The sequence below is a fragment of the Erinaceus europaeus genome, chromosome 7, assembly GCF_950295315.1.
Source record: "Erinaceus europaeus chromosome 7, mEriEur2.1, whole genome shotgun sequence".
NCBI lineage: Eukaryota > Metazoa > Chordata > Mammalia > Eulipotyphla > Erinaceidae > Erinaceus > Erinaceus europaeus.
The window spans coordinates 128,760,557-128,780,094 of NC_080168.1; the positions used below are offsets into that span (position 1 = coordinate 128,760,557).

General features: G+C 47.9%; 2 protein-coding genes across 4 annotated transcripts in view; one reads left to right on the top strand and one right to left on the bottom strand.

The window, feature by feature from the left end:
- CCDC38 (coiled-coil domain containing 38) overlaps positions 1-12,875 on the bottom strand; it is a 56,291-nt gene extending 43,416 nt beyond the window's left edge. For both annotated transcript variants that reach the window (XM_060195574.1, XM_060195573.1), the window contains exons 1-3: positions 12,402-12,875; positions 6,148-6,205; positions 2,081-2,175 (exon numbers count right to left, since the gene is read on the bottom strand). In XM_060195574.1, the coding sequence (XP_060051557.1) occupies positions 2,081-2,175; positions 6,148-6,205; positions 12,402-12,407 (159 nt within the window). In that variant the 5' untranslated portion in view covers positions 12,408-12,875. The remainder of the gene's footprint in view (positions 1-2,080; positions 2,176-6,147; positions 6,206-12,401) is intronic.
- Positions 12,876-12,997: 122 nt separating this feature from the next.
- The window catches only part of AMDHD1 (amidohydrolase domain containing 1), a 32,355-nt gene continuing 25,814 nt past the window's right edge, over positions 12,998-19,538 (top strand). For both annotated transcript variants that reach the window (XR_009550885.1, XM_007523202.3), the window contains exon 1: positions 12,998-13,446. Coding sequence is in view for 1 of the 2 variants with exons in the window: in XM_007523202.3 (XP_007523264.1) it covers positions 13,151-13,446 (296 nt within the window). In the remaining variant the exon portion in view is untranslated. The remainder of the gene's footprint in view (positions 13,447-19,538) is intronic.

The window sequence follows — 19,538 nt, forward strand, 5'->3', positions numbered from 1 at the left end:
GTGTGTGTGGGGGGGGGGCGGGGAAGACACAGACCTTTGGTGGCGGGAATGGTGTTCATATACAGTCCTATTAACTTATAGTCTTACAAATCACTATTTAATCAATATGAGAGTGGAAAAATGGATTCGATGTCTCAAACTTCTTGATGTATAGACGACAGTTAAAAAAAAAGAAGGAAAGCAAACTTCATGAAGTCTAAGCTGTGTGACTTGAGGCATGATCATATATGTAATGAAAAGTCTGGAGGCCAGGTGGTGGCGCACCTGGTTGAGGGCACATGGTTCAGGGCTCAAGGACCGAGTTTGAGTCCCCAGCCCCCACCTGAAGGGGGGAAAGCTCTGTGAGTGGTGAAGCAGGGCTGCAGGTGTCTCTCTTTCTGTCTCCCTCTATCTCCTCCTCTTGATTTCTGAGTGTCTCTATCCAATAAATAAAAAGATAGTAAAAAAAAAATTTTTTTTTTTGCCTCCAGGGTTATCACTGGAGCTCAGTGCCTGCACTATGAATCCACTGCTCCTGGAGGCCATTTTTCCCATTTTTGTTGTCCTTGCTGTTGTTACTGTTGTTGTTGTTGCATAGGACAGAGAGAAATGGAGAGAGGAGGAGAAGACAGAGGGGGAGAGAAAGACAGACACCTGCAGACCTGCTTCACTGCTTGTGAAGCAACCCCCTGCAGGTGGGGAGCCAGGGGGCTCGAACTGGGATCCTCACGCTGGTCTCTGAGCTTTGTGCCATGTGTGCTCAACCCGATGTGCTACTGCCCAGCCCCCACTAGTAAAAAAAATATTGTTTAAGGGGGCCGGGTGGTGGCGCACCTGGTTGAGTGACATTTTCCAGGGCAAAAGGACCCGTGTTCGAGCCCCTGGCCCCTACCTGCAGGGAGAAAGCTTTTCGAGTGGTAAAGCAGGGCTGCAGGTGTCTCTCTGTCTATCTCCTCCTTCCCTCTCGATTTCTGGCTGTTTCTATCCAATAAATAATGATAATAATAAAAAAAATATAATGTTTAAATCTGCAAAGCCCAGTAGGAAAGTTGACTGCATCTCTGGTTTAGCGTCACACCAAAATAATTCTAAAACAATACACTCTTACCTCTACTTCTGTTTATCCTTCTTTCTCACCCTCCCCTTCTTAACATAAACATACATAGCTGGAGGAAACAAAAACAAAAGAGAGATGAAGGAAGAAGGGAAGGATAAAAGAAATACACTAGCTAACACTTGAAGTTTGAACACTATGACAACCCTGGAAGCATCCACACAACAGTTACATTCTTTTGGCTTTGATGGGCCCAACACAGTCTTTTATTTTTTATTTTACTTTTTAAATGTATTATTATTATTTTACCAGAGCACTGCTCAGCTCTGGCTTATGGTGGTACAGGGGATTGAACCTAGGACTTTGGAGCCTCAGGCATGAGAGTCTGTTTGCATCACCATTATGCTATCTACCCCTAACCCAGTCAGTCTTATATCTGCCTCTGGACTGGTAAGAACCCCAGACTCCTTGCTGGAGAGAGCTGGTCACTGGAGGCTGCGATGAAGCCCTCCATGACCAACAAGTCACCTTCCACCTCAGCACTATACAGAAAATTACACCCTGCTGAATTCTCCACCACTCCCTGTGCTTGTGACACATGGTTCTAAGTAGGCACTGTGCACTCATCCCTGCACTGCCCACACTTCCCACTCAGACGAGTGTGAGTTTCCTGAAGGACTCGTACGTACGTATAGACACTGGCCGCACCCAAACTCGGCTCTTCGAAAACCAGAACTCACTTCGTCTACAGCCCACACTGGCTGGACACACTTCCCACCTTAAGTTGTTTTCAAACCAGCAAAACTCATTTCCACTCAGTTGTTCCTGTGATTTCTTTTTCCTTTCTTTTTCTAAAAATAATTATTTTTTTTACCAGGGCAGTGCTCACCTCTAGCTTATGGTGGTAACCAGGAACTGAACCAGGGACCTCTGGGGCCAGAAGTACACATGTCTGGTGCACCATCTCTGCATCCTCTCTGGAGTCCTGTGCTCTTTGCATGACAATTCTAACATTAATTGAAAAAGTAACTTTCATGAAAACCATACCTTTTTCTTTGCTGCCATCTCATTTTCCTTGAAAAGGAATAGATCTTTGACAAATATCTTATATGGCTTTTCCTTTTTGTCATCTTTAGCTTCCTCTGTTTGAACAACCAAAAAGAAAAACTGTTACCTCTCCTTGTTAATGAGAAGCACAGAGCTCCCGCCAGTGGGGAGCAGAGGGAGAGGGACAGAGGCAGGCAGCCTCGGTGCTCTGCTGGAGGTGGGCATCCAGGGCCTGCAGCTGGCACAGGATCTGTACGCCCTTTGCTCTGTCCTTGCACTGAGCAGGAACACTATTGCCTGTTTGCACAACAAAGACATTCATTGGCTTGAACTTCTGTTTTGTTTTCCTTGTTGTAACAAGGACGTAATAATTACTTGTAACAAGTAATTCGGAGATGAATTACTTATATTGCCACCAGGTTTATGGCTGGAGCTCCACGCCTGCATGTGGCACTAATTCCCAGTGGCCATCTCTGCACCCCCCCCTTATTTTTAATTTGATAGGACAGAGATAAATGGAGAAGGGAGGGGAGGGAAAGAGGAAGAGAAAGAGAGAGAGAGAGAAAGAGGCCAGCAGACCTGCTTCACCACTCCTGAAGTTCCTCCCTGTAGGTGGGGACTGAGCTTTGAACCTGGGTCCTTTTACATGGTAATGTGGGGGCTCAACTGCCCCTGCCCTTGTCCCTGCCCTTGTCCTCTTCATTGAACTTAAAAAGTATTATTTATTTATTTATTTATTTATTTATTTATTTATTTATTATTGAATAGAGACAGAGAGAAATTGAATGGGGAGGAGGAGACAGAGAGGCAGAGAGACAGAGAGACAGCCGCTTCACTCCCCCCTGCAGGTGGGGATCAGGAGCTAGAACCTGGGTGCTTGTGTACTGTAATGTGAGTGCTTAACCAGGTGTGCCACTGGCTGGCCGCCATGGAACTTTTTAGTCGCTTCCTCAGTATAGCCGGATTTCTTCTTTTTAATGTTCTGGCCCTTCATTGATCAATAAGGGGGTTGATATATGAACATATAGAAGTATAACATCCTCTTGAGACGGCTTCTCCCATTTACAAAAAGCTCTCTACCTAGTGATCCTTTGCTAGTAACTATTTATTTTTAGAGCACTGTTCAGCTCTGGCTTATGGTGGTGTGGGGGAACTGAACCTGGGACCTTGGAGCCACAGACAAGACAGTCTCTTTGCAGAATCATTATGCTGTCTACCCTGCCCATAATTTATATAACCAGTCATGTACTGACAGCCGTTGTGTTGATTCCAATTATTTGCAATCACAAACAGTGCTGCAGTGAAGATTCGGATACACGCCCCTTCAATCATTTTTGCCAATGCACCCGTAGAATATATTTCCAACTGCTTTTTTTAAGGGCTATTTTTTTTTCTGTTAACATTTGGTAGTAGAGCAGAGGCTACAAGTGCCCCCCTAATCTCTTCTCTCCCTTCTATAGAAACTGAGTCCTTCATTCTATCGTGACACATGGGCACCCAATGGCAATTTCTCAAGCTCCCTCGGAGCTAGATTAGGTGGAGCCGTATGACTACATCCTGGCCAAGCGGACGGACACTAGAGGGAGTAGGGAAGCAGATCATAGGAGGTGCTTTTCTCTTGCTCGCTGGCCAGAATATGGGTGTGATTACTGGTACAGAAGCAGTTGTCTTGGGGGCCGTGCGGTGGTGCACCTGGTTAAGCATGCACAGTACTAAGCGCAAGGACCCAGGTTCCAGTATTCCCTCCACCCCACCTGCAGGGGGGATGCTTCAGACCTAGCAAAGCAGGTCTGCAGGTCTCTCTCTCTCTCTCTGTCTTTCTGTCTCTCTCTCTCTCTCTCTCTTTGTCTTCCCCTCCTCTCTCAATTTCTCTCCATCCTGTTGGAAAAAAAGGCCACTAGGAGCACTGGATTTATAGTGCCCCAGCATAACCCTGGAGGCAAAAAAAAAGCAAGAAGCAGTTGTCTTGGGTCAGAAACACAGGCCAGGGATGGGGAACTTGTCTTGCTTAAATGAGGCCCCAGGGCACCAAAGGAGAACAACAGAGTCAAGAAGTGAATAGAACTTCCAGACAGCTGAGTGAGTGCTGCCTTCTCCTCTCCTCCTTCCCTATTCCCCCCCCCTCCTCTTCTAACCTTTTCCTTTGCCTCCTCCTTATTCTCCTACCCCCTTCCTTTTTTTCTGTCTAAAAAATTTAAATAATTAGGCTAGCAACAAACTAGAAGAAAGCTGGTCCCTGATGAAAGCCCTTAGCACCCCCCCATATGCTTATGTCCAAAATGAGAGTTTGTTCATCTAAGCAAGAAATAAACATCTGTTGTGTTTGAGCCACCAATGTTTTATATTTTCTGTCAGCTGCAGCGAGACTTTTGAATGCCAAACACCAATAGTACCAAATTGTCCTTTAAACAGAATGTGTGTAGAGTGCTTGTTACTATAACAGACTCTAGGTGTTATCCGACTTAGAAGTATTTGTCAAGTTTATAGGTGAAAAAAAGTCATTCTTTTAGGAAAATACATTGTATTGATTTAACACGGGTTCATGACAGCAGAAGATTTTAGGAGTATAGTTTCATGTGTGTCTTGTGTCTCCTATAACACCACACTCAACTGCAGGATTCCTGTGCCATCACATCAGATAGGCAAAGGACACTCTCCACGTGTCCTCCACGTGCCCCTGATAGCCGCCACAGAGTTTGCAGAGCCTAAGAGTCAGTGTGTGTAAGCAGGCACTGTCTCCTCTCTGCTCCTTTCCTCCTCTTCGTCCTGTCTCTTCCCCAGCCCTCACCGCCCCTCACTTGTTACTTTAGCCACCTACATAGTTAGTTCACGTGAGTGAAATTTAGTTCACATGCGTGAAATCACCCAGTAGCAGTGTCTTACTTGTTTACTCATTTCACTTAGAGCAAGCATTTCCAGTCCCACCCATTTTGTCCCAAATGACACATCATCATCTTTTTTAATGGTCAAGTAGTTTCCATTGAATATCACTCTGGTGCATGTGCTGCTGGGGCTCGAACTCAGAACCTCATGCTTGAGAGCCCAGTGCCTTAGCCGCCGCACCACCTCCCAGACCTCTCCATTGAATATATAAAACCCAGAAGATCCAGTCATCTCGGGAGCTGGGTGGTGGCGCACCTAGTTGAGCGCACATGTTACAGTGTGCATGGACCCAGGTTCAAGCCCCCAGTCCCCACCTGCAGGGGGAAATCTTCACGAGTGGTGAAGCAGGGCTGCAGGGGTCTCTCTGTCTCTCTCCCTCTTTATCAACCCCTTCTCTCTCAATTTCTTTTTTTTTAAATACTTATTTTCCCTTTTGTTTCCCTTGTTATTTTATTGTTGTAGTTATTATTATTGTTCTTGATGTCATCATTGTTGGATAGGACAGAGAGAAATGGAGAGAGGAGGGGAGACAGAGAGGGGGAGAGAAAGACAGACACCTGCAGACCTGCTTCACCGCCTGTGAAGCGACTCCCCTACAGGTGGGGAGCCGGTGGCTCGAACCGGGATCCTTATGCCAGTCCTTGCACTTTGTGCCACGTGTGCTTGGCCGGCTGCACTACCGCCCGACTCCCTCTCTCTCAATTTCTGGCTGTCTCTATCCAATAAACAAAGACAATAAAAAATTGAGGAAAAAAAAAGATTCAGTCATCTGTCAGTGGTCATTGAGGTTAGTCCCACACTTTGGCTATTGTGATTCTTTGTGTCAGTAAGGATGAATCCTTGTATACTCATGCAGAAGCAGGGGGTGAGGAGAAGGGAAGCGGCCAAGAAGCGGCTAGTCTCTGCTAAGCATAATCTACATCACTCATCATGCTGAGTTTCTTGTTTTTTACGTTAAGAAAGATTCTAGCAGTTTAGTAAATACGGTAGTCTAGGGCCCTTCTGACTGGAAGAATTTTCTTTTCAGAACTAAAAGTAGGAGAGAATCTTCTCAGCAGTTTATAAACTATTTATATAGAAAACCTTGCTGGTGCTGGCGGTGTAGCATCTGCAGGTTTCATGCCCAGTTCACTATGGAGCCTCACACTGCAAGGCACAGACTCACTGAGATATTTCCTCCTTACCTTCAGGCAACAGTGATGTATTCACACGTTTGGATGTCATCTTTCTTCCTGGTTCTTCCTAAAGAAAGGAAAATACATTTTAAAATAATTCTCTAACTACTTATAACGTGGCTAAATTCAACTGCCAGAAACTTGCAAATTGTTTTATTGCCTTTACTTTTTACTTTCATTTATTTACTTTGGATAGAGACAGAGAAATTGAGAGGAAAGGGGAAGATAGAGGGAGAGAGAAAAAGAGAGACACCTGCAGCTCTGCTTGTGAAACTTCCTCTCTGCAGGTGGGAACTGGGGGCTTGAACCTGAGTCCTTGTGTACTGCAATGTGTGCACTCAACCAGGTGCACTACCACACAGTCCCTTGGTTTTTTGCTTTTAAAAGTAGTGCTCACGCAAACTCTGACCCAGAACTTCTAATTCTAAAAAACTATCCCAAGGAAATAATCAGTTAGGAAGGCGTGTATGAATTTTTAATAATATTTGTCAGCATGATATTTGATAAATAGGAAGCTCATTAAAACTTTATTAGGGGGAGGGGTAGATAGCATAATGGTTATGCAAAGAGACTCTCATGCCTGAGTCTCCAAAGTCCCAGGTTCAATCCCCTGTACCACCATAAGCCAGAGCTGAATAGTGCTCTGGTAAAGAAAACAAACAAACAAAACAAAACAAAAAAAACGTTATTAGGCCCATAAACTGACTAGCCTGAAAATGAGGCTTAAGTCACTATTTACCTCTTTACTAACTAGAAGTAAAATAAATAAATAAAGCAAGAGTAGGGGGTGGAGACATAGCTTAATGCTTATGCTAAGAGACTTTCATGCCTGAGGCTCCGAAGTCCCAGGTTCAATTTCCTGTAGCACTCACTATAAGCCGGAGCTGAGCAGGGTTGGGGGTGGGGGGGAGTAAAAAGCCAGAATAGTATTAATCTGAGAAAAACACGCATGGGGCTGGGAGACAGCACACCAAACTTGCCTCCATGGCTCCATGGCTCCATGACTAGACTAGTATCAGCAGAGCAAAGAACAAACACCTCATCACAGACCCCTGCAAGCGTCAACCCGGCTTTGACCTAGCACGTTATGATCGGGCCCTCCTCCATCGCTATCGAACAGGCCATGGCCGGTGCGCCGCTATGTTCCATCGCTGGGGAGCCAGAGACGACCCGAACTGCCCCTGCGGCTCCAGACAGACTATGACCCACACAGTCAACGACGGCCACCTCTCCAGATTCAAAGGAGGTCTCGAAACTTTACATCAGGCTCAACCTGATGCTGTGGACTGGCTAAGGAAGAAGGGCAAACGCTAGAAGAAGAAGCAGAGCTCTATGGATGGTGAAGTGACAATGTATTGTCTCTCCCTCTTCTTCCTCCCTCCCTCCCCTCACTCTTTGTCTAAATTTATAGAATAAAATAATTGGCTGAAGGGACTGGTCATTTGAACTCTGCATGCATGAGGTCCTCGACTCTTTTCCCCAGGTGCCATGGAAAATCACACACACGTGTGAAATCAGCGAGTTTGAAAAGTTCCCTGTGGAAGGCTCTGTGCCCTGCAGTGGAAGGCATTTATAGTGACTATCTCTGATTTGGAACACACTCTCTTAATTTTATCAGACTTGGAACTAGGGTAAGGAGAGTGAGTCATTCATCTTAGCTGCAAAATGTTAAGACATGCCCCCCAAAACTTGCGTTGTCAACATAAAGAACATGTTAATGCAGTATTCTTTTTTTTTTTTAAGTCAGAACAAATGCAGGAAAACATCTATAGAAATTAAATGTGCACATTTCAGTTACCGACAGACTCTGAGCCTGACAGTGAGCACCTCACGTGGCTGGTGATTCGGATATGGCTGTGAGGCGCAGGCCAGGCAAGGAGGCCATGGTGAGATACACATCACCCTGGCGAGAACAGTCGGTGTCAAGAAGATTGGAAACAACATTTACTGGCCAAGCTCTGGAGAAAAAGGGACTGTGACACTTGATGGGAATGTAAACTGAAGCAACCTCTATGTATGAAAAAGGTATGTTTTTATGTTTCCTTAAAACAGTAAAAAACGGGGGAATCCAGCGGTAGCACAGAGAGTTAAGCGCACGTGGCACAAAGCGCAAGGACTGGTGTAAGGATCCCGGTTCGAGCCCCCAGCTCCCCACCTGCAGGGGAGTCGCTTCACAGGCGGTGAAGCAGGTCTGCAGGTGTCTGTCTTTCTCTCCCCCTCTCTGTCTTCCCCTCCTCTCTCCATTTCTCTCTGTCCTATCCAACAACGACAACATCAACAATAATAACTACAACAATAATAAAAACAGCAAGGGCAACAAAAAGGAAATAAATAAATAAATAAATATTTTTAAAAAATAATATAAAAACCAGTAAAAATGGAAGTACGGGATGATCTTGCAGTATTGTACCTAAGGCATTTATCCAAAGGACATGAACACTAACTTGAAAGGGTATTCGCAGCCTTATGCTCATAGAACCGCTGTTCACAATGGCCAACATACAGAATCATCTGAAATGCCCAGTGACAGGATTATCTCAAGCCCCTATGGGCTCTTAGTGGTAAGTGGCTGTCATTGCAAAGCCGAGCCTTATACACATACAGCGGATAAAGCGACACCCTTGAAATCCTTGTTTTTCTTTTTCTTTCTTTCTTTATTATTAGAAAGAGACAGAGGAAAATTGAGAAGGAAGCAGGAGCTAGAGAGGGAAAGAGACAGAGAGACGCCTGCAGCCCTGCTTCATCACCTGTGAAGCTTTGTGCCCCTGTAGGCTTGAACCTGGATCCTGGTGCGCTGTAGTGTGTGTGCTCAACCAGGTGTGTCACTAGCACTCTCTAGCACACACCCTTGAAATCATATGATAGGCAAACCAGTGTTCAAAAATAAACAAACACACAAAAAGACCAGGACAAAAGGATGACGTTATCATCGCTGGTAACAGAGAATGGGAAGGGGCCTATTTTGGAAGCTCAAAGGTTCAGTTTGGAACTTGTTAAGTTTGAGAGATATTAACTTTAAGTTTAATTAACTTTAGCTAATTAAAGTTAATTTAATTTAATTTAAAGTTAATTAATTTAAGTTAATTAAAGTTTAACTTTAACGTTAAGTTTAAATTAGTTTTAAGTTTAAGATATTAACTTGTTAAGTTTGAGAGAGATAACTTGTTAAGTTTGAGAGCTATTAGACATCTAACATACAGCATTCTTCTAAGTGAACACCACACTGCTGACTGAATTCATCAGTGCATTCCTCACAAAAGGCAGAGCACATCACCTCAGGGTCACATGAAGCTGTCAGTGGAGATCCCTGGCTTTTGGAGACTAAGTTTGAGTCCTGCATTTGACTCTAGCTTTTTCTGTTTGGCTTATCCAGCTAGACTCAGTGCACCTGCATGGTCTACCAAGCATGGGTCTTAATGCCTTTCCTACAGGCTTGCTATGTTTCTCTTTTATATGCAAATAAAGATTTAGACACATTTTCTCAGACCCAATACCTTCCAGTGTTTCTCCCACTTCCTTCCCACCCACTTGAGCAAATAGGAGAAGGGGCTGTGAACTGTGTCCTGGGATGGTGTGGAGAGGTTAAAGCTAACAGCTTTTTGTTTACCTAAAAGCCAGGAGCCACTAGGTCCTTGGCAGCTGGATGCAGGGCAGTGATGAAAACACGGCCTTTAGCTCCACCTTTCCCGCTCTGCTGGCAGCAAGTTCAGATTTTGTGCGGACCTTTCGGTTGACATTTCTACACCCCCCTTTTGCAAACTAAACAACAACTGGCCATCAAGAGGAAAGGGAGGGAGAGGAAGAAGTGTGTCAGTACGAACCAGATAATTAGACCAGCCAAGCAGTTCGCTCTCATCCTTGCCTCTGCAGGGGCTTTTCAGGCCATTTTATGTCATCTGTGCTGCAGCTGGATACACTGGCTTCACACAGAGACGAAGCCCCACAAACACCTAGTCATTTCTTTTGGATTTGGCCAGACTTTTAAACTTTAAGTACACGATGTGTCCTATGGAGTCAGCAAAGAATCCAGTGCCATAAACTGTTGCCTAATCTTTAACTGACCACAAGACAAATACCAGAGTTAAAATAAACAGTAATGATAACAATAATACTTATTTCTATTTGAGATAACCACTGGGATAAATTAATTACAGTCCTCCTTCTTTAATTCTTAAATAAATCCATAAACTAGGAACAATTATCCCTGTAATAGGAATAAGAAAGCTGGCACTTTGGGAGATTTAAGGACATGCCCCAAAGTCAAATGCCTCATAAGTATAATAAGTGGAATTAAAACTAAGTTACTGAACCCCAGAGGCTTTTTTTCAATAATATCATCCTTTATGTCTGTGATTGCATGAGGCTACACATATACCTATAACTGCAAAGTGTGGTGGATACAATTTATTGGCATAATCTCTATTACTTCTCAACAAATTGGTCACTTTATGTGTTTCTGCTGTCTATTTGTTTCTCTGTAGTATTTCTCTTTACTTCTAAGATATTTCTTCTGAGGCCAGGGGACGGCTCGCTCTGTGCACCTTGCTATGTACCTGGAAGGCACCTGACATGAGAGGGGAGAGCCACTGGTCTGGGAAACTCCAGTCATGAGGCATCTCCCCCCTTTCTCTCTATCTGAAGGCACCTGACATGAGAGGGGAGAAGCACTGGTCTGGGAAACTCCAGTCATGAGGCATCTCCCCCTTTCTCTCTATCTGAAGGCACCTGACATGAGAGGGGAGAAGCACTGGTCTGGGAAACTCCAATCATGAGGTATCTCCCCCTCTCTCTATCTGAAGGCACCTGACATGAGAGGGGAGAACCACTGGTCTGGGAAACTCAAGTCATGAGGCATCTCCCCCTCTCTCTCTATCTGAAGTGACAAGTCATTCCAGAAGTGGAATTACAGACGTACAAGGTTCCAACACCTCAATTTCTTTGTACACTGCTCAGTTGCAGCCTAAGGTGGTGTCAGGGATTGAACCTAAGGCCTCACAGCTTCAGGTATGAAAGTCTTTGCATAACCAGAGAGGGGAGGAAGAAAACCATAGAACCTAAGATTTCCCCAATGGCCAAGTACTTCCATTTGCTCTGCTGGGGACTGGAGCCTGGTGTGTGTACGCATGACAAAGGCATTAGCCTCTTAGGTAAGCTATCTCCAGGGCGCTCAATTATATTCTTATTTATTTTGTTAATCCATAGGAGGCTTCACAGTAATGTTAAAAATAATACTAAATTGGGAGTTGGGCAGTAGTGCAGTGGGTTAAGTGCATGTGGCTCAAAGTGCAAGGACCAGCATCAAGGATCCAGGTTCCAGCCCCCGGCTCGGCTCCCCACCTGCAGGGGAGTCGCTTCACAATCGGTGAAGCAGGTCTGCAGGTGTCTGTCTTTCTGTCCCCCTCTCTCCATTTCTCTCTGTCCTATCCAACAACGACAACATCAATAACAACAATAATAACTACAACAATAAAAAAAAAAAAACAAAGGCAACAAAAGGGAATAAATAAATATAAAAAAATAATACTAGATTTAAGTTTTGTTTGTTCACAGGCCTCAGCTTGCTTTCATAGTACATTATGTGTATGCCCATAAAGTATTCTTCTTGTCTCCAGGGTTATTGCTAAAGCTGGGTGCCTGCACCACGAATCCACTGTTCCTGGAGACCATCTTTTCCCTTTTGTTTCCCTAGTTGTTTATTGTTGTTGTTGCTGTTGTTATTGTTACTGCTGTCATTGTTGCTGGACAGGACAGACAGAGATACAGAGGAGGGGAAGAAAGGGGGAGAGAAAGACAGACACCTGCAGACCTGCCTCACGGCAGTGAAGCGGCCCTCCCTGCAGGTGAGGAGCCTGAGGCTCGAACGGGGATCCTTATGCCGATCCTTGCACCTTGCGCCATGTGCGCTAAAAACGGTGCGCCACCTCCCGGAGACCAGTATCTTTTTTTTTTTTATTGTGAGATAGAAAATGTGCCTTTCCTATCTTCATGTTTTCCACTGGGCCTAACACAGAACCTTCAGTGGAAAAGTATAAACAAAACAACCAAGAAACTCCAACAAAACCCGACGCTGGCCAGTATCTTCACTGCACCTGTTAAGCAGAAAGGAAGGGGATGTGGTTGGGAATCCGAGACTTTCTTCCTGAAACGGACGCGGCCCTGTCTCCTCACCTGGCTGCCAGCTGAAGGTAGGCCCCACCAGGTGTATCTGGTTTGTGGTGAGTGTTGGGGGGGAGCTCGAGGGGGGTGGGAGGGCACAGTTTTACCTCCATGAGTAGAGATTCAGGAACTGTGTCAGCCTAGCCTTCAGGAAGACCTCAGGAATAGATCGGCAAAGGTACCCACTGATCCTCTAGTTTCTGCTCCAGCCTCCTGTACTCTGCCTCCTCTTCCTCTTCCTCTCAGGCGCCTTCTCATGGGGGATCCGGAACAGAACTGACCAACCGAAAAGCGCCCACCCGCCGCCCAGGCCACCCTGCCGTGCTGTGCACGCGCGCAGCGCCCCGTCCATCGCCCCCTCCGCCCCCAGGCCCCTCTGTGACTCTCCCTCCAGGCGAAGATCTGCCCGGGTGACCGAGCTTCTGTGGCTTTATGTGTAAAGTAAGGGCTACATGCTCTCCCATATGTGCTCAGAACGTGGCAAGAAAAAGCGAGGGTGGGGCAGTGGCCATCGAGTTGAGCGCGAGGACTAGGGTTCGAGACCCCCACTCCTCACTTGCAGGGTAAAGCTTCACGAGCAGTAAAGCAGGTCTGCAGGTCTCTCTCTCTCTGGTTCCCCCCCACACACATATACACCCAATTTCTCTCTCTTATCAAGAAAAAAAACCAATAAAGGGGAGGGAGGTGGGGCAAAAAGGCCGGAGCAGTAGATTTGCCGTGCCGGCACAGAGCCCCAGCGATAACCCTGGTGGTAAAATAAAATAAAATAAAATAAAATAAAATAAAATAAAATAAAATAAAATAAAATAAAAAAGATAAAATAATAAAATAAAGACGGCGAGGATTCTCCGTGACCATGGCGCATTTACAGCTTCTCACTAGCGGCCGCTCATCCGGCGCTGGCGGGGGGAGGCTGCAGCGGCAGCGCCCGCCCGGTTCCGCCCTCCAGGCCCGGGGCGGGGACAGCAGCGAGCCCGGCGCCCGCCGCCCGGAGACCCGCGGCCAGAGCGACATGGCGCGGCGCGGCCACCGCCTGCTGCTGGAGAACGCGCGCCAGGTGGTGCTGGTGTGCGCCCGCGGCGAGCGCTTCCTGGTGCGCGAGCAGCTCCGCGGCCTGGCGGTGCTGGAGGGGGCCAGCCTGGTGGTGGGCGCGTAAGTAGCGCTGTTGGGAGCGCGGCTGGGGGCCGCGTCTGGAGAGACGAGCTTCAGGCCAACTCAGAGCCGGCTTGGGTGCTGCTTCTTTAGCTGAATGCGCGGGGGAAGGAAACCAGCTGCGGAACTGCCCTGCCGGGGGCGGGTGGCGGGACACCTGGTTGTGCGCACACCTTACAGAACTGTCCTGCCAGGGGCGGGGGGCGGGACACCTGGTTGTGCGCACACGTTACGGAACTGCCCTGCCAGGGGTGGGTGGCGGGACACCTGGTTGTGCGCACACCTTACAGAACTGCCCTGCCAGGGGTGGGGGGCGGGACACCTGGTTGTGCGCACATGTTGCGGAACTGCCCTGCCAGGGGCGGGGGGCGGGACACCTGGTTGTGCGCACACGTTACGGAACTGCAGTGCCAGGGGCGGGTGGCGGGACACCTGGTTGTGCGCACACCTTACAGAACTGCCCTGCCAGGGGCGGGTGGCGGCTCACCTGGTTGTGCGCACACGTTACGGAACTGCCCTGCCAGGGGCGGGTGGCGGCTCACCTGGTTGTGCGCACACGTTACGGAACTGCCCTGCCAGGGGCGGGTGGCGGCTCACCTGGTTGTGCGCACACGTTACGGAACTGCCCTGCTAGGGGCGGGTGGCGGGACACCTGGGTGAGCGCACACTTTACGGAACTGCCCTGCCAGGGGCGGGTGGCGGGACACCTGGGTGAGCGCACACATTACGGAACTGCCCTGCCAGGGGCTTGGTGGCGGCTCACCTGGGTGAGCGCACACGTTACGGAACTGCCCTGCCAGGGGCGGGTGGCGGCTCACCTGGTTGAGCGCACACGTTACGGAACTGCCCTGCCAGGGGCGGGTGGCGGCTCATCTGGTTGTGCGCACACCTTACAGAACTGCCCTGCCAGGGGCGGGTGGCGGGACACCTGGTTGTGCGCACACCTTACAGAACTGCCCTGCCAGGGGCGGGTGGCGGCTCACCTGGTTGAGCGCACACGTTAAGGAACTGCCCTGCCAGGGGCCTGGTGGCGGCTCACCTGGGTGAGCGCACACGTTACGGAACTGCCCTGCCAGGTGCGAGTGGCGGCTCACCTGGTTGTGCGCACACGTTACAGAACTGCCCTGCTAGGGGCGGGTGGCGGCTCACCTGGGTGAGCGCACACGTTACGGAACTGCCCTGCCAGGGGCCTGGTGGCGGCTCACCTGGTTGTGCACACACGTTGCGGAAGTGCCCTGCGTGCTGGGGCACAGGGGCAGACCTAGTAGGCTAGTCCGTAGGTGAGCGGATGAAAAGACGCGCTCAATCTGACAGCCCACCCGGAGGCATCAGTATCCCATCTTTGCGTGTGGAAACGTCCACGCTGGCATAATAACTCAATTGGATGGTGACTTGCTCTGCCATGTGCGCGACTCAAGTAGCCGACCCTCAGGGCACAGGAGGAAGCTTCAGTGCTCTGGTCACTTTGTCTGCTTCTCTCTCTCTCTATCTCTCTCTCTGCCTCCAGGGTTATCACTGGGGCTCAGTGCTTACACTGCGAATTTACTGCTCCTGGCAGCCATTTCCCCCGTTTTTTATTGGATAGGACCGAAAGAAATCGAGAGAGGAGGGGAAGACAAAGAGGGGGAAGAGAGAGACACCTGCAGACTTGCTTCACCACTTGTGAAGCGACTGCCCCCTTGCAGGTGGGAAGCCCGGGACTCGAACTGGATACTTGCGCTTCTCACTTTTCCTACTATGGGGCTTAACTCTACTGTGTGGGCTTTACTATGGGGGCTTAACTCTACTGTGTGGGCTTAACTCTACTGTGTGGGCTTAACTCTACTGTGTGGGCTTAACTCTACTGTGGGGGCTTAACTCTACTGTGTGGGCTTAACTCTACTGTGGGGGCTTAACTCTACTGTGTGGGCTTAACTCTACTATGGGGGCTTAACTCTACTATGGAGGCTTAACTCTACTGTGTGGGCTTAACTCTACTATGGGGGCTTACCTCTACTATGGGGGCTTAACTCTACTATGGGGGCTTAACTCTACTATGGGGGCTTAACTCTACTGTGTGGGCTTAACTCTACTATGGGGGCTTACCTCTACTATGGGGGCTTAACTCTACTATGGGGGCTTAACTCTACTGTTTGGGCTTAACTCTACTATGGGGGCTTAACTCGGCTTTGGGGGCTTAACTCTACTGTGTGGACGTAACTCTACTATGGGGGCTTAACTCTACTATGGGGGCTTAACTATAGTATGTGGGCTTAACTCTACTATGGGGGCTTAACTCTACTATGGGGGCTTAACTCTACTATGTGGGTTTAATTCTACTGTGTGGGTTTAACTCTACTATGGGGGCTTAACTCTACTGTGTGGGCTTAACTCTACTGTGTGGGTTTAACTGTACTATGGGGGCTTAACTCTACTCTGTGGGCTTAACTCTACTGTGTGGGCTTAACTCTACTGTGGGGGCTTAACTCTACTATGGGGGTTTAACTCTACTATGGGGGCTTAACTCTACTGTGGGGGCTTAACTCTACTGTGGGGGCTTAACTCTATTGTGGGGGCTTAACTCTACTATGGGGGCTAAACTCTACTTTGTGGGCTTAACTCTGCTATGGGGGCATAACTCTACTATGTGGGCTTAACTCTACTATGTGGCTTTAACTCTACTATGGCGGCTTAACTCTACTATGGGGTCTTAACTCTACTATGGGGGCTTAAGTCTACTATGGGGGCTTAACTCTACTGTGTGGGCTTAACACTACTGTGTGGGCTTAACTCTACTATGTGGTCTTAACTCTACTATGGGGCTTAACTCTACTCTGGGGGCTTAACTCTACTCTGGGGGCTTAACTCTACTATGGGGGCTTAACTCTACTATGGGGGCTTAACTCTACTGTGGGGGCTTAACTCTACTGTGGGGGCTTAACTCTACTGTGTGGGCTTAACTCTACTGTTTGGGTTTAACTCTACTGTGGGGGCTTAACTCTACTATGGGGGCTTAACTATACTATGTGGGCTTAACTCTACTGTGTGGGCTTTACTGTGTGGGCTTAACTCTACTATGTGGGCTTAACTCTACTGTGGGGGCTTAACTCTACTATGGGGCTTAACTCTACTATGGGGGCATAACTCTACTATGGGGGCTTAACTCTACTATGGGGGCTTAACTCTACTGTGGGGGCTTAACTCTACTATGGGGCTTAACTCTACTATGGGGGCATAACTCTACTATGGGGGCTTAACTCTACTGTGTGGGCTTAACTCTACTGTGTGGGCTTAACTCTACTATGGTGGCTTAACTCTACTATGGGGGCTTAACTCTACTATGGGGGCTTAACTCTACTGTGGGAGCTTAACTCTACTATGGGGGCTTAACTCTACTGTGGGGGCTTAACTCTACTGTGTGGGCTTAACTCTACTATGGGGGCTTAACTCTACTATGGGGGCTAAACTCTACTTTGTGGGCTTAACTCTGCTATGGGGGCATAACTCTACTATGTGGGCTTAACTCTACTATGTGGCTTTAACTCTACTATGGGGGCTTAACTCTATTATGGGGTCTTAACTCTATATGGGGGCTTAACTCTACTATGGGGGCTTAACTCTACTGTGTGGGCTTAACTCTACTATGGGGGCTTAACTCTACTATGTGGGCTTAACTCTACTATGGGGGCTTAACTCTACTCTGGGGGCTTAACTCTACTATGGGGGCTTAACTCTACTCTGGGGGCTTAACTCTACTATGGGGGCTTAACTCTACTATGGTGGCTTAACTCTACTGTGGGGGCTTAACTCTACTGTGGGGGCTTAACTCTACTGTGGGGGCTTAACTCTACTATGGGGGCTTAACTCTACTGTGGGGGCTTAACTCTACTATGGGGGCTTAACTCTACTATGTGGGCTTAACTCTACTGTGTGGGCTTAACTCTACTGTGTGGGCTTAACTCTACTATGGGGGCTTAACTCTACTATGGGGCTTAACTCTACTATGGGGGCTTAACTCTACTATGGGGGCTTAACTCTACTGTGGGGGCTTAACTCTACTGTGGGGGCTTAACTCTACTGTGGGGGCTTAACTCTACTATGGGGGCCTAACTCTACTGTGGGGGCTTAACTGTACTATGGGGGCTTAACTCTACTGTGTGGCCTTAACTCTACTATGGGGCTTAACTCTACTATGGGGGCTTAACTCTACTGTGTGGGCATAACTCTACTGTGGGGGCTTAACTCTACTATGGGGGCTTAACTCTACTGTGGGGGTTTAACTCTACTGTGGGGGCTTAACCCTACTATGGGGGCTTAACTCTACTGTGGGGGCTTAACTCTACTGTGTGGGCTTAACTCTACTATGGGGGCTTAACTCTACTATGGGGGCTTAACTCTACTATGGGCGCTTAACTCTACTGTGTGGGCTTAACTCTACTATGGGGGCTTAACTATAGTATGTGGGCTTTACTATGGGGGCTTAACTCTACTATGGGGGCTTAACTCTACTGTGTGGGCTTAACTCTACTATGGGGCCTTAACTATAGTATGTGGGCTTAACTCTTCTGTGGGGGCTTAACTCTACTATGAGGGCTTAACTCTACTATAAGGGCTTAACTCTACTATGTGGGTTTAATTCTACTGTGTGGGCTTAACACTACTATGGGGGCTTAACTCTACTATGCGGGCTTAACTTTACTATGGGGGCTTAATTCTACTGTGTGGGCTTAACTCTACTATGGGGGATTAACGCTACTATGGGGGCTTAACTCTACTGTGGGGGCTAAAATCTACCGTGGGGGCTTAACTCTACTGTGGGAGCTTAACTCTACTGTGGGGGCTTAACTCTACTGTGGGGGCTTAACTCTACTGTGGGGGCTTAACTCTACTGTGGGGGCTTAACTCTGCTATGGGGGCATAACTCTACTATGTGGGCTTAACTCTACTATGTGGCTTTAACTCTACTATGGGGGCTTAACTCTATTATGGGGTCTTAACTCTATATGGGGGCTTAACTCTACTATGGGGGCTTAACTCTACTGTGTGGGCTTAACTCTACTATGGGGGCTTAACTCTACTATGTGGGCTTAACTCTACTATGGGGGCTTAACTCTACTCTGGGGGCTTAACTCTACTATGGGGGCTTAACTCTACTCTGGGGGCTTAACTCTACTATGGGGGCTTAACTCTACTATGGTGGCTTAACTCTACTGTGGGGGCTTAACTCTACTGTGGGGGCTTAACTCTACTGTGGGGGCTTAACTCTACTATGGGGGCTTAACTCTACTGTGGGGGCTTAACTCTACTATGGGGGCTTAACTCTACTATGTGGGCTTAACTCTACTATGGGGCTTAACTCTACTGTGTGGGCTTAACTCTACTATGGGGGCTTAACTCTACTATGGGGCTTAACTCTACTATGGGGGCTTAACTCTACTACGGGGGCTTAACTCTACTGTGGGGGCTTAACTCTACTGTGGGGGCTCAACTCTACTGTGGGGGCTTAACTCTACTATGGGGGCCTAACTCTACTGTGGGGGCTTAACTGTACTATGGGGGCTTAACTCTACTGTGTGGCCTTAACTCTACTATGGGGCTTAACTCTACTATGGGGGCTTAACTCTACTGTGTGGGCATAACTCTACTGTGGGGGCTTAACTCTACTATGGGGGCTTAACTCTACTGTGGGGGTTTAACTCTACTGTGGGGGCTTAACTCTACTATGGGGGCTTAACTCTACTGTGGGGGCTTAACTCTACTGTGGGGGCTTAACTCTACTGTGTGGGCATAACTCTACTGTGGGGGCTTAACTCTATTGTGTGGGCTTAACTCTACTATGAGGGCTTAACTCTACTGTGTGGGCTTAACTCTACTATGGGGGCTTAACTCTACTGTGGGGGCTTAACTCTACTGTGTGGGCTTAACTCTACTATGGGGGCTTAACTCTACTGTGGGGGCTTAACTCTACTATGGGGGCTTAACTCTACTATGGGGGCTTAACTCTACTGTGGGGGCTTAACTCTACTGTGTGGGCTCAACTCGGTGTGCCACCGCCAGACCCCTGCCTGCCTATGTCAGAAGTCACCCTAAAACCATGAAGCCCTGTAGATAAA